This window comes from Diadema antillarum, unplaced genomic scaffold (genome assembly GCF_040938485.1).
Source record: "Diadema antillarum isolate AM-2024a unplaced genomic scaffold, OU_Dant_1.0 seq00000705_RagTag, whole genome shotgun sequence".
Lineage (NCBI taxonomy): Eukaryota > Metazoa > Echinodermata > Echinoidea > Diadematoida > Diadematidae > Diadema > Diadema antillarum.
Genome location: NW_027271610.1, coordinates 71,219 through 84,706, shown reverse-complemented (window position 1 = coordinate 84,706; position 13,488 = coordinate 71,219). Strand labels below are relative to the sequence as shown.

At 37.8% G+C, this 13,488-nt stretch overlaps 1 protein-coding gene across 2 annotated transcripts in view; it reads right to left on the bottom strand.

Moving 5' to 3' along the window:
- Positions 1-13,488, bottom strand: part of LOC139737783 (gelsolin-like protein 2) — a 61,756-nt gene that overhangs the window by 8,879 nt on the left and 39,389 nt on the right. The window contains exons 2-7 of one of the 2 annotated variants that reach the window (XM_071648458.1): positions 7,440-7,545; positions 6,650-6,811; positions 5,462-5,527; positions 2,934-3,061; positions 2,299-2,419; positions 396-509 (exon numbers count right to left, since the gene is read on the bottom strand). In XM_071648458.1, the coding sequence (XP_071504559.1) occupies positions 396-509; positions 2,299-2,419; positions 2,934-3,061; positions 5,462-5,527; positions 6,650-6,811; positions 7,440-7,511 (663 nt within the window). In that variant the 5' untranslated portion in view covers positions 7,512-7,545. Of the gene's footprint in view, positions 1-395; positions 510-2,298; positions 2,420-2,933; positions 3,062-5,461; positions 5,528-6,649; positions 6,812-7,439; positions 7,564-13,488 lie in introns of those variants that run through there. The other variant, XM_071648459.1, reaches the window with a different exon arrangement.

The window sequence follows — 13,488 nt, the reverse complement described above, 5'->3', positions numbered from 1 at the left end:
ATGCAGCTATGGTCTTTACTATCACGCTAAATGTCTAATGAGGCGAGACTATGAACAGTGGACGCACACCAGGCATCCACTGCCTATATCCACTCGCCTTGCTTTAGTCGATATCAAGAAAACAATTGCAACTAAAGCAAGATGATTGGATAAAGGTGGTGGATGCTTCCACTGTTTGTAGTCTTGCGGCATCAGACTTATCACCTCGCACTTAACATTTAGCGTAACAGCAAAGATAAAAGCTGCATCCGCTGCCTAGATTATAGGCTAGGGTAGATACAAACAGAAAACAAAATTTGCGAGATGTAATATATGACGGTAGGAATTTGAAGACATGGATGCAAGAGAAACAACACTGCATACTATTGACATCTATTCCATCGATTCGTTCTTACCTGATACTTTTCATCAAAGTTGCTATCCTTCCCAGTCCACATGTAAAACTTCAATCCTGTGTCGAGGATGAAGACATCGCCAGAGGACAAATACTTCCTCTTCACTTTATCGTACTGAAAAGTAAGTGACCCCAAAAGAGAAAGACACGGCTTGACATACACTGTAACAATAATCACAAATCACATATTCAAACATCATTGCTGCTATGAGCACCAGTACCACAAATAACAGTGGTAGATTGGGGGGGGGGGGGGGGGTACTGGACGTGCACCCCCCTTTGATTTTTTTTTTCTTCAAATTACGCTGTGGGCATATCCAAGCAATCTGAAGAAAAATACTTGAAATATTAGTGTAAAACATACAGCACATATTTAGATATTCTTCCAGACATAAAAGTGATGATCAGGATACTATGAATCAACACAAGTCAACATGTATTTGCACTTCATAGTTCCTTTAAACTTCTGTGACTATTTTTTGCCACATCCACTTTTGCTGAAACATCTGCAGCTACTTTTTCGTCAGATTTTCCTCTAAACTTTGTAGTTCTTTGAGGAGCAAAATGAAGGTGGTGCGGATGCAAACACATAACGTTTTCAGTATGTTTCTGCAAGATTTTTTTTTTAATGTTCCATACGTCTTCATCTAAAACGGACATTTTTAAAACATATATAACATCAAAGTTTGGACTCAGCACTTACCGCAAAGCACAGATTTTTTGGAAAATGTTGTAAAAATGTCAATGGACGGTGTTATTATGTCTGCCTACCGTCTTCATCATTTACAAACATCAACAAAACATTTGAATTAGGTCTGTTACCTCTTCATCTTAAATAAACATTAAAAAAAAACATTTTTATTCTATGAGATCCACTATGTCTCCTATTGGTTTCTATATCATGAATATTCATGCATTTTTATGAATATTCAAGTAAGAAAATCTCAAATTTGAAAACTAATGGAAATAGATAAAAGACATTAAAATCTTAACTATTTATGCTAGGTTCCATCTTTTTGAGTGCATTAAAATTGTACTCCCGTTAGGGCCTATTGTTCAGTTAGTCACAATTTCAAATTGTATTCAATAGGAAGAGGCATTTTCATATTTTGATAGGACTAATTAAGGTGTGTGTGATTTAATTTTAGTAACCATGTCTTCATGCATTACATTTTTGCCCGCATATAAAAGAATGTGAAACATCATCTAGGAAAATAGGTATAAATGGTATAGCAAGTATATATCGGTGGTAGGACATTAGTATGTGCCCAATACAATCCCTAGTTTATATAGAATTATAGATATTCCTGAAAAGTTCTAACATGTTTTTGAACAATTTCTAAAAGTTTTTAAAACATTTGTATTACACATTAGATGTTCTTTAAAAGTTTTCTGGATGTTCTAGATGGACATGAAAGGTTTTCTAATCATTCTGGAAAGGGTCATGAGACTTTGTTTTTGGTAATCTCAAATTTTTTTTTAAAGTTTTAGACAGTTTTTAAGAGGTTTTCTGGACATCCGCAGAACATCCACAGAACATTTGAAATATTCTTAAAAGGTTTTCTGATGTCTATAATGTCCAAAAGGTTTTCAGCAAGTCCTTACAAAATTTTGAAAGTTTTGTACTTTTTTTTTCAATGATTAAAAAAAAATTAATGTCCATTTGAAACATTTTAAATACATCAAAAACCTTCCACAAAAAGACATTCTGAAAACATTTTGAAAAAACATCCACATAACAAACTTGGAAAGTTTCAAGAATGTTCAGAAAATGTCCAATAAGGCTAGCTGGGCTTGCACCTAGGTGTCTGGACATCCTAGTACTAGAGGAAAAGAGATTTTTGTCTCTGGTCACAAGGGTTAATCGATATCCAGACCATGCCGGACAACATGTCTTCCCTCACCTGTTTAACCTCCAGGCGGGCACTCCTGCCCTTGCCTTGCTTACTGCAGTGGAAGAGACGGGTCTTGTATTCCTCTGGTTTCACATGCCTGAATCCACTCTCTGCTCCTCCCGACATGTACCTGTAGTACGTGGATGGGAGAAACCAATCATTAGCATGACCAAAAGTCCAGTCTTCAGGCATCTACTGAAGTTTTGACCGTAATGATAATAATAACAATAATAATGACAATATAATACATGGCATTGCCTTTACAATGAATGTGTTCATCATGAAGTTTCATTGTAGAGAAGTAGAAACTACTGTATATGCTGTTATTTTCGCGTACAGATATTTTCAGGAATGAGGAAATCATACGAGGTCAATTTGCTAGATGTAGTTTTCGCGAACAGACACCGACGCTAACATAAATGCACTATTACACTAGCGAATAAAAACATTTCAGTGTGTTGTTAAATTGGCGATCAACTGTGTTTTGCGAAATTCACATAAATTAAACCCTCACGAAAATAACAACTTCTCATTCTTCCTATTGAACTCACATAGTTATGACTTTTTTTTTGTTTCCATGTTATAAAGCTATTAAAGATGATGACCTATAATCCAATGGCACGATGGGCTGACCATCTACTCACACAATGCTCTTGAAGTAGCTCTTGAAGAGGGAGGACTCATTTTCCATGACTTCCCTGTGCTGGACTGGCTTGTCATCCAGAAACGTGTCCAATTCCACCGTTTTGTATGCTGCCGTACCATACTCGTCCTGACGAGACACAAGCAAGGAAGAACAATAAAAAAACAAATGCTTCCAGTCTGTCAAATATTTAATTGTCTCTTCTTTTCTCTCCAGTACTACTGTTTTGATAACATACTTCATTAACATTTCAGCTTACTTCAAATTTTTACTTCTACCTCTCTCTCACTTTGTGTGCATTTTACTTTCTCTCCTGATACCAGATTAATAGAACTGACAAATGAATGCAAAAATTAGTCACTAAAACTTTATTTCAATTGTTATGTAAACTAAACCTTCTTCCAAAAATCACTTAAAAAAACAATATTTCACAGAGTTTCTTCATTTTTTTTGTGTGTGTCCTGTTTCTTTCATAAAAAATTGCGTTTTCACTACATGCCAGAAATGATTACTGCAAATAATGAAATAAACTAGAAATGTCGCTATGGCGACTGGTATGCCTCCGCCATAATGCATGATTCTCCTAATAGGTACAGATAGTACATGTGGACAATGTGTGATTACATTTTCACAAAAGAAGCAAAATATTAAAACGACGTTTGTCACAAATGTGTTAAATGTTCACCTTCCTTGACCTAGGTTTAATTGGATGAATATTTGGGACTTTGACTTGACTTTGACCCATTCATATGTTTATGCACTGAGTTATTTTCAAGGTACGGAGAAAAGTGCAATTTCTGTATTGAATAGTAAATTGTTACCATTTTCATCTGGCCTTTGACCCTAAAATTTATAAAATAATCACTGTCAAGCAGAACATGCATAAATATGTAGTATGTTTCAAGATAACTTGAGCCACTTCCGAGATATGGAGGAAAAGCTTAGTTCAGCACTTTCACTTCATCTTTGACCTTTTGACCTTTGAGGCAAAAACAAAAGAAAAAAAACTTTCCAAAGAATCTCTATTAGGTTATGCATGCATACACCAAGTGTAAAAAATATAATAATCCTGCCAGCATTGCATAAACATGACGGAAATAGTAAAATTTTGAAGTGTTTCCCTTGACCTTTGACCCCTGACCTTTGACCCCATGAACCCTAAATTTTCTAGATAATCACTGCCAGTCAGTACATGTATATATACTATGTTCCATGAAGATACCTTGAACAATTTCCAAGGTACAGAGAAAAAAGGTGAAATTTTAATATTTTTACTTGACCTTTTGACCTTTGACCTTCGACCTCATGACCCAAACTTTCACCAGAGAATCTTAATTGGGTAATACATGTATACACTAAGTTTCAAGAAAATATCTTCAGGCATTGCATAGATATGGTGGAAATAGTGAAATTTTATGCATTTGACCTTGACCTTTTGACCTTTGACCTTGAGCATGTGCACCAAAAGGTTGATAGGCACAACTTCACCCCCTAATACACATACATGCCAAGTTTCATTAGGATACCTCAAAAGGTTTTTATAGTTACCCTGTCCACAAAATTCATTACGGACGGACGGAAGGACGGAAGGACGGACGGACGCTACGACGGACGGACGGACGGACGGACAACCCGAAAACATAATGCCTCCGGCACCACTTCGTGGCGGAGGCATAAAAATACATGCACACAAAAAAAAGACAAAGGACATTTGATACACTTAATTTGAAACAATGTTATGCAAATGAGCCTGCATAATGAGAAAACAATGACATTTGAATATTCAAATGAAGTACAACTTTGTTGTCATTGAAAAGCTGTATGTCTGCTTGTTTCCCCCGGGGTCATGCCAGTTGAACGTGATATAGAGCTTTCCATTACTCCAGCGAGATAATTCCTCCCCCACATTTGCGAGGTAATGTCAAAACATAACATCACATTTTTAGCTACAAATAATCATCTCAGCTAACGAGGAAAACATTGCTGTAATACCAAGGTTCAAATCAATAAATTCTTGTGTTGTGTTGTTTTCATAGCAACTGATTGACAAATTGCCATTCATTGACATACAGTGTAAGTATCGATCATTCAGTGTTTTAGTAGTAGCCTTGAAAGAACATTATGGGCTTACTGTAAAGCAAGAATGTTCCTGACATGAAATTTTCATGAATTGGAGCTGACGGCCTTTTACGCAGCATGAAATTTTTGCCAATTGTCACTTGCATCCAATGCAATAGAATGTATACAAGAACTTTCACATGCATTTTAATTTTGCAAATCTTGGCTCTTGCAATATTCACAAAATTACAAGAGGCCAGAGTGTCTAGTCGCACTCACTTGAGTACTGCATATTTGGAAATGAGTGAATTCTTGTGTTACTGGTACATAAGGTTATGTACATTCACTTACACCCTCTCAAGCCCTCTGTCACAGAATGCCATTGATATTGCACACAAGCAGGTCTGAAATGACAGTGACATGATTTTTGTTTTTTCAACCTTACACATGAAAGAAGAAAATGGCAAGTACCTGTGTGGAGTCTTTGCCAATCCAGAAGTGCACATCATAGTTCAGTTCCTCAGAATCTGCCTCTTTCTGTTGCCAGGAAAAAAGAAAGAAAGAAGAGAGATACACAGAATGAAAAGAATGCATCGGAAGAGCCCCCACAATGTCTGCTGTTATGGCAACCCACCTGCGCTGCTTTTGGATATCGTCTGAAGGGCTGCCTTGATTTACTAATGTCAGTATCTTTTTTTGCCTGGCCATGGCAGTAAAGAACATTTGAGAAATGCACAAGCTGAATAATTTGACTTGTCACTTTGGTACCACTTGGAACATATGGGATAGACAGCTGAACAAAAATATACATAAATTCCAGGACAAAATACAGTGTAAAATATACTCTGAAGATTGTACATTTTATATAACATGGTCATTGATAGCTTTGGGTTTACACAAAGTAGAAGGGTGATGATCATTTAAGCCTGCATTTCTCAACCACTGGGCCGTGAAGCTCTCAAACGTGTGGGCCGTGAAACTCTCAAACGTGTGGGCCACAATGCCGGCCAAAAATAAAATTTGAAAATTCGCATTTTACCTAAATGGGCCTCAAGATAAAATCTGTAGGAGCCAAATGGGGCCTTGAATTAAAGAAAAGTTGAATATAATATCTCGGATTTAAGCTATGTATCATCTGTTATGCAATATCATTAATGAGGTATTAACAAAAGCTTGTATCTCAAATTTTGCTGAAAATCAACTGTCAGATAATCAGTCAGGTGATGTTTTGTCCAAATCCTAGCTGTCTTACCACAACAGTGAAGTCACCACTTTATGTCAAAGGAAAAGTGATCCCATTTGTTACAGTGCTTTGGCTGCCATATTTTTTCGCTCTTCTAAACATTTTACATATTTGAGATACATGGTTTTGTTGCCCAAACAGCAATATGTTTTCTACTTCAAAGAAAAACAGGAATCATGAGAACATCAATATCAATATCAATATAATGAGCAGTGGCATATCCAGAGGAGGGCGCCCCAGGCCCCCTATTTTCGCCTGACTTTTTTTAATGAACATTTTCAAAGGATTGGTACAACGTAGTCGTTTCCTCGCCACTGGTGCCCCCCCCCCCCACCCATTTCAAAATCCTGGATCCGCTCCAGATGAGATGAGTATCAAAGAGGAGCAGAGAGAGGCGGATAGAGTAGCAGTCTTACGTAGGTGTTGAGAATGATGTAGGAGTCTCCTTCAAAGAAGTTGCCGTACTCCTCCTTGTTCCAGTGGGTCACCTGGAACTTGACAATCCTCCAGATCTGCAGACCGGGCTGCTGACCGGCTCCCTGCCAGGCCGGCTCCGACTCTGCCGATTCTTTCTTCACCTGGAGATGGGAAGGGTGCAGGAAGAGCCCTTGTTTTGCTTTATTGTCTTTCAATGATATTATCATTACTATCCATTCAATCAACTGCATTTTTTTTTGCTATATACATATATATCACAATATTTATCATTAGATTCAGTCTGTATTTTAATTCAACTTCTCTACTCTGCATCAATGCAATTAGAAATGTCAATAGTAAGTGCTGTAGAATTGTTATTATCATTATTATTAACCCCATCACCACCACCACTACCATTGTCATCATTATCATCATCATCATCATCATCATCATCACTGTGATTATCATCTTTAGAACGGTCTAATTGACCTAGGGTAGCCTGATTAATGTCGTCGCTACTTTTTCTGAGAGCTACCAAGACGCTGCAGGGAACAGCTGCAGACATTAAACAGAAGTGAGATAACTGGCCATCTTAGCAGCAACGTGACTGACTTTCTGCCACTCGCATTCAATATAAATGAAATTTGAGATCTGACGCACAGTCACAGTTTTCTGGAGTGGAGTATACTGCATATGATGATCGCAGCAAGAATTCTGGGAAGCAAGATTATGACACTCCTTACTTGGATTAGACAGAATCAGGACAGGCTTGCCAGACGGGCTACTAACCTGTTTCTCTGTGTCGGATCCAAAGAGGGCGAGATTTGAATCCTGCCAGTCGTATTCCTTGGCTTTCTGCATCTTAAGTCTGGCTTATACACACTGTAAAACTCTTCTGCAGGAGAGACATAAACATATGGAGGAAAAATAAACAAATTAGATGAGGATTTTTTCACTAGAATCAGAAAAAAAATGTTATCATATGAGCATTGATCAAGGGGTGAGTGTAACTGGTAACTGACAATTTCTTGTGGCAAGATTTTCAACTAATCATCAAAAACAGAATGCAAAGATGGTACTCATAAAATGCCCTTCACCTGACATATTCTTTATAATTTTAAAGCTTTTTTACAAACATGTCATCATTCTGAACATTTAGATATTGTTTTTCTTTTCACCAACAAACCAAACTGGTTACAAACTACAAAAACATTACATGATTTTTTTTTCTTGATGATGTAAACATTGAAGAGTTTCTCCGGCAAACATTTCACAATGACATCATTTTTCGGGTATACATGTTGCCCTGTACTTTTGTGTGTAACTTGATGGTTGGTGCACGCCCATTGGTCTTGGTCTGCGTACTACTGCGTGCATCACGCTGGGGGGAAACAAGGATCAAAGGGTGACCGCTGCAGGTTTGCCATGACTTTGTGATTGTCATGGAAACAGACCAAACAACTTCCCCGAGTGTTGCGAAAAGCACACTCTACAGGCCTTAGTATTGGGCAATCTAATGAGAGGTTTCAGGATGTGTATCTGCATGTAATGGTTCCTGTGCACCGAAACAGCATGCCTGATATGATTTGAAAACCAGGGACTTACTAGTACTCTCTTAATTTCTAGGACTTAAATTTTAAATCTTTCTTACGACTTAAAATATTTTAAGTCTTTAAGACTTATTTTAGGTGGCTTCGATTAAAAGTTGAGTGTCGAAGCTGTTCGCAATCTAAATCTAACAAAGACTTAAACTTTCAGCCAATCAGATGACTTGTAAATGACGTCATCTTGAACCGCCTAAAACCGGAATTGGCGCTGGCCGTCACTTTGCTTCATGCGCGATGCTAGATAGCGTAGTCATACACACGCACATTCACATGTACCGTACTATAGTACAGTACTTAATTGTACCATGCCAGTCCTATCCCTAGTTATACATCGACCGGCCATTTGACTACATTATTGACTTGAACAGTTGGTCCTGGAGGCAGAAGTCATGCAGGCCGGAGTTTTTCGAGGGCATGATCTGACAGAAGCTTGACCAAGTTGCTTAAAGGTGAGCATATTATTGTATGAATGCTTAAGAATGTGGTTGATAACTCTGGGACTCAGTAACCAAAGATAAAAGATAAGATGTGCACTACATTTTTGGCGAGTTTGAGCCTTGCCGCTGTATACAGCGCTGTCCATCCCTGAAGCGCCAGTGCTAACGTTAGCTAGCTGTTCATGGCTTCATGTGTCTATCTAAAGTAAACATTGTAACAAGTTACATGTAGGCTATAAACGTTATACTAGTATTGTTGGGGGGGGGGGGCTCTATCTCGGTGAAACTGCAAGTAATAATACAGGGACTCTTATAAAGCACTCATTCTACCTAATGATTTACGATGTTGGTGTCTTGACTGAAAGGTAAAGCTATGGAGTAGTTGTTAGGTACCTATGGGCAAAACAGGCTACTGACACTGTAGCATAGCCGTAGGCCTAACTGTCGTCTAGTGTCGGTTCACCCCTTCCTACACTCTTGTAAGGTTTAATTTATCAATTTCTACGTAGAAAGGCACAGTTCTAGGCCTTATCATGCCCTATGCTGTGATAAAATGTAGGGCATATGCTGTTAGATGGGTTTTATTTTTAACGTTGTGTTTATAGGCCACCAAGTACGTAGACCCTACGGGCGCTAAAATAGAACAGCAACCAGCCCGAACACGAAGCCCCCTGTGTGATGAGCGCCCCAGGGTTTAGGGCGCCAATGTTGCAATGCCAGTGCAGTGGTGTCAAGCTCTGAACTTTAAAAACTTCTATCGCATGGGCCATGGCTGACATCACCAATTTCCATAGACTCCCATATCAAAATAGTACATGTTATAAACAGTTTCTGTTCCATTGCATGACTAGATCTAGGTCTACTGAGTCTGATGTCACAATAAACAATTACCTTTGGCGTGTGCACTCAACACTCTTGTCTTAGTATAAGCGCGCATCCTGTCACTCATTTTACTGGAGTAAACAACTTCATTCAATGCTACGTTTGCACTCGGCTGCGTACATGTGTACGTAATGTGAATGTGCTACTGATTTGCATTCCATGAAAATACTACCACTCAGTAGTAGGCCTGGGCCCCGTTGCAAGAAAGTTGCAATCAATTGCAAATAATTGCTAATTTTGAAACAACCATTCTGATTGGCTCAGGGTCTGCCCTATTAAGAAGACATGCATGCAACAATGATTTTGATTGGCCAGTGACAATCAATTGCCAGTTGCGTTTAAACGCAAAGTTTCTAGCAACGGGGCCCTGGACTCCTAGGCCTTAAATGGTTGCCATTTCTGCACTGAATTCAAATTCAAGACTCTTTCTTGAACTAGTACGTCTGTTAGTGTTATCGTTGAAGGCGTTGTATGAAACAAATAATGTATGGGATTACTAGTAGTAGTAACTCATGCAATGGAACAAGACTTCGAACCTGGATAAAGATATTCTACTCCAGTCTTTCTCTTTGTAGCATAATCAATGTGGTGATCTGCGTTTGAGTAGAAGGATCTAGACTTAAAAATTCTACAGATGTACACTTCTGGCTGAGATGTATGCATTAAGCATCACATACACCAGTGAGAGAATGTTGTGAAGCTTTACAATATATGAGGCCTTTTTTTTTTTTTTTACTTTTGATATTTTTTAAGATAAAGGGAATGCAAATTACCTGTTATTTGTATTAATTTGTACTCCAAGGAGTACTCTGTCAGGACTATCCCTTTTTGGTGTTTATGCAAGACATCCCTGGTATTTCTAAAAATTGATTTTAACGAGAACATCTGAAACAAAAATCAGATATCGGTCTCATTTTTTCCTCCAGCATGAAATACAACCCTCGAGACCAATAAGAAATAATTAATTACATAAAAATCTAGAAATGTGGCTATGGCGACCGTTTATACCCCCGAAGCATATTTGTTTTCTTCCTTTTTTTGTCAAGCGTTTCTGTTTTTCATTTTCCACTTCCTTATCACTGATATTTCACAGTTTTTGTGTTTATTTTCAGATCAATGCGGATTTTGCCCAGTTGTACCGAGAAAAGTGCAGGAGATGGTGAACAGATGGGGGCCATTTTACGTCAATAGAATCTTGCACTTGCCAAGCGAAACTACCCTTAGTTGCAAGACATCGTTTAAGAAGATATGAAGACATGGATGGAGACAGTAAGTCCTTCCGGCAATCCTCACAGATCTTGTGGCATTGATTATAATTACTGGAACAATTTCTGTCCAAAGTGTAAGAGTAAAACTTTCTCATTTGTTTATGCTTCATTGCTATTACACCTTTCAGGAAAGCGAATGTGTACGAGTTTGCTCTCCATAGACTAATATTGATAATAAGTCGAAAACTGAATGTTAGGGATTGTCATAGCTGATACAATACGTCATATCTAATATGTTAAAGAGAATGTGTGAAATACTTAAAAAAAAAAATATTTTGTATTGTGTTCCATTCTATAGGAATTGTGTGGAATGTCACTACTTGCAGCGATGCTTCACAGACCCAACATCCCCATGTAGAAGAAAGGGAGAGGACCTCTCATGCTCCCGAGGGATGCCCAGCAGTACCTGGTGCAGAATGACTATGTGCCTGTAAGTACAGTATATATGCTTAATGTTTATAGACTTGAAATCAGTTTATGATCAAATCATTGAGCTTCCAATTTTGAGAATTATCAATATGCATGTTTCATTGGGCTTTTAAGTACCAGCTCATGTTTAGAGAAGAATATTTGAGCTTCATTACAAAGCAAGACTCGTGTAGAATCTGCATGTACTCAGTAACAGGTGGAATTTAAAAATCTGAATTTCTCATGCTGTCGTGAGAAATGCAAAGTTTTCTTCTCTGATATATCAGTGTTTTTGAAACAAACTTTAGAACATTCAGCAATGAGTATTGTGTAGGGGTATCTACAGTGTTTTGATAGTTTTCTTTTAAATTCATTAAATTAAGGATTAAAAATGCATGCTCACTTCTATTGATTTGTAATAATATGTACATCAAATATCTTATGAGTCTGGAACATGTAAATATCAAGTAGGCCCCACCCCGATGATGGCAAAAAGTAATCTAATTTCTGGGAATTTTTTTCAAGGATTGAGGCTTACCAGATAAGACAAAATGTTTTAAAATAATATATTCCAAAATATATCAGAAATATTTACTTGTACATCACAAACTAAAAGGTATGTGATGTATATGTTATTAGTACATTGTATTTAAGATGAATATGTAAAATTATATTTTAATATTTTTTCCATCCAGAGTGCCCTTTCACTGAGAACTTAAATTCCCTCTATGTGATGCAAAGTTTATTTGATAATAATTGTAGCCTTTGTCATTTGCTCAACGATTCAAGTGAAATTTAGTTCGAAATATCAGTAGTGCTATACATGTTTAATCTCTTTTCAGGTAGGAACCAATGTTCATGGCATTGCTGATGCGGAGACTCCAACCCCAGCCAAGCATCTTCTGATCTGGAGATTCTCCCGCCTGAAAGCCCTAGCAAACGGGAAACGCCAAGTTGATCCGCGCGAAACGTACACATCACGAGCGAGAAGCGCGAAGTTCACTGATGCTAAAGATGCCACCTTCAGCCAGCCCTGCTTAGTCAGATAAGGGAGTGACTAGACGTACATCCAGTATTTTCTCATCCTGGACAACACCATACTAAGTCCAGGCTGGAGATGACCGGAAGCAAGAATTTGACAGACTCTTTAAAGCCCACTGTGTCTTCATCGTCAAATATGCTTGGGTGCTTGAAGCATTCTTTGATTTTGTGGCGGCATATTCATGTACTGCTACGATCCCAAGTCAGGGCTTCGGTCTGGGCATTAGCCACGAACTTCAAGAACACGTCAGTGTATGATGCTAGTACGATTTTCCGACATTGTGCCACAAACCCATGCACACAAGAAGCATATCTGACTTGCCCTGATGTGCAGCAAAGTTTTCTTAATTTTCGGTGAATTCTTGAATCGCAGTAAGTAACACAGGTAAAATGCTGCAATGTTTCCTTTGAAGATACTATCATGCATAATGTTTGACTCATGGATATTGAGTTATGTTATGTGTGCCTCACTTTTCCATTTATATTGAGCTACAAATCCATGCACACAAGAAGCATATCTGTCATGCCCTGGTTGTAGTAAAGCTTCCTTTTAATTTTTTTTGGTGCATTTTTAAATAAAAATAACACAATTAACACAATAAGGAAAGTTAATGCCCAATGTTTCCTTTAGAGGTGCTATCATGTATGTGTGTGCCTCACTTTTGCATTTGCATTGCTACGTGAACATTTAAACAATATTTCAAGTTTTTAAACATGTCCAGTTTCAATTTGTTTGTTGTTCATCTTTGGCTTGTTTTCTGTATATTATGTCTGGTTGATGATGAAAAAAAAAAGTAATGCCAGATAGTTGGCATATAGATATGATTTAAATTGAAAAAAGAAAGTTTAAGTTCCCCTGAACACTTTTGTAATTATTCAACGATTGCCTAATTTTCATCACTCCCACAGTGTTGTTGAGCCATTGTCCATCACATTTACTGAGCGCTGATTTGTTGCTATTTTCATTATGACGTTGTGGCTAAACACTTTATGAAACTCTCTATTTATAAAGAAATAAACTTTGGTTTTCCAGCCAAAGTATGTGCTTGAACCCACGAGGAAGGATAGATTCAGCGCAGATGGGCACCTTAAACAAATTTAGAGCATTTGACTTGAAATTTGGCACACATGACCACTATGGTATATAGTATATATATGGTATATATATGGTGTATAATCTTTCGTCAGTGGTGAG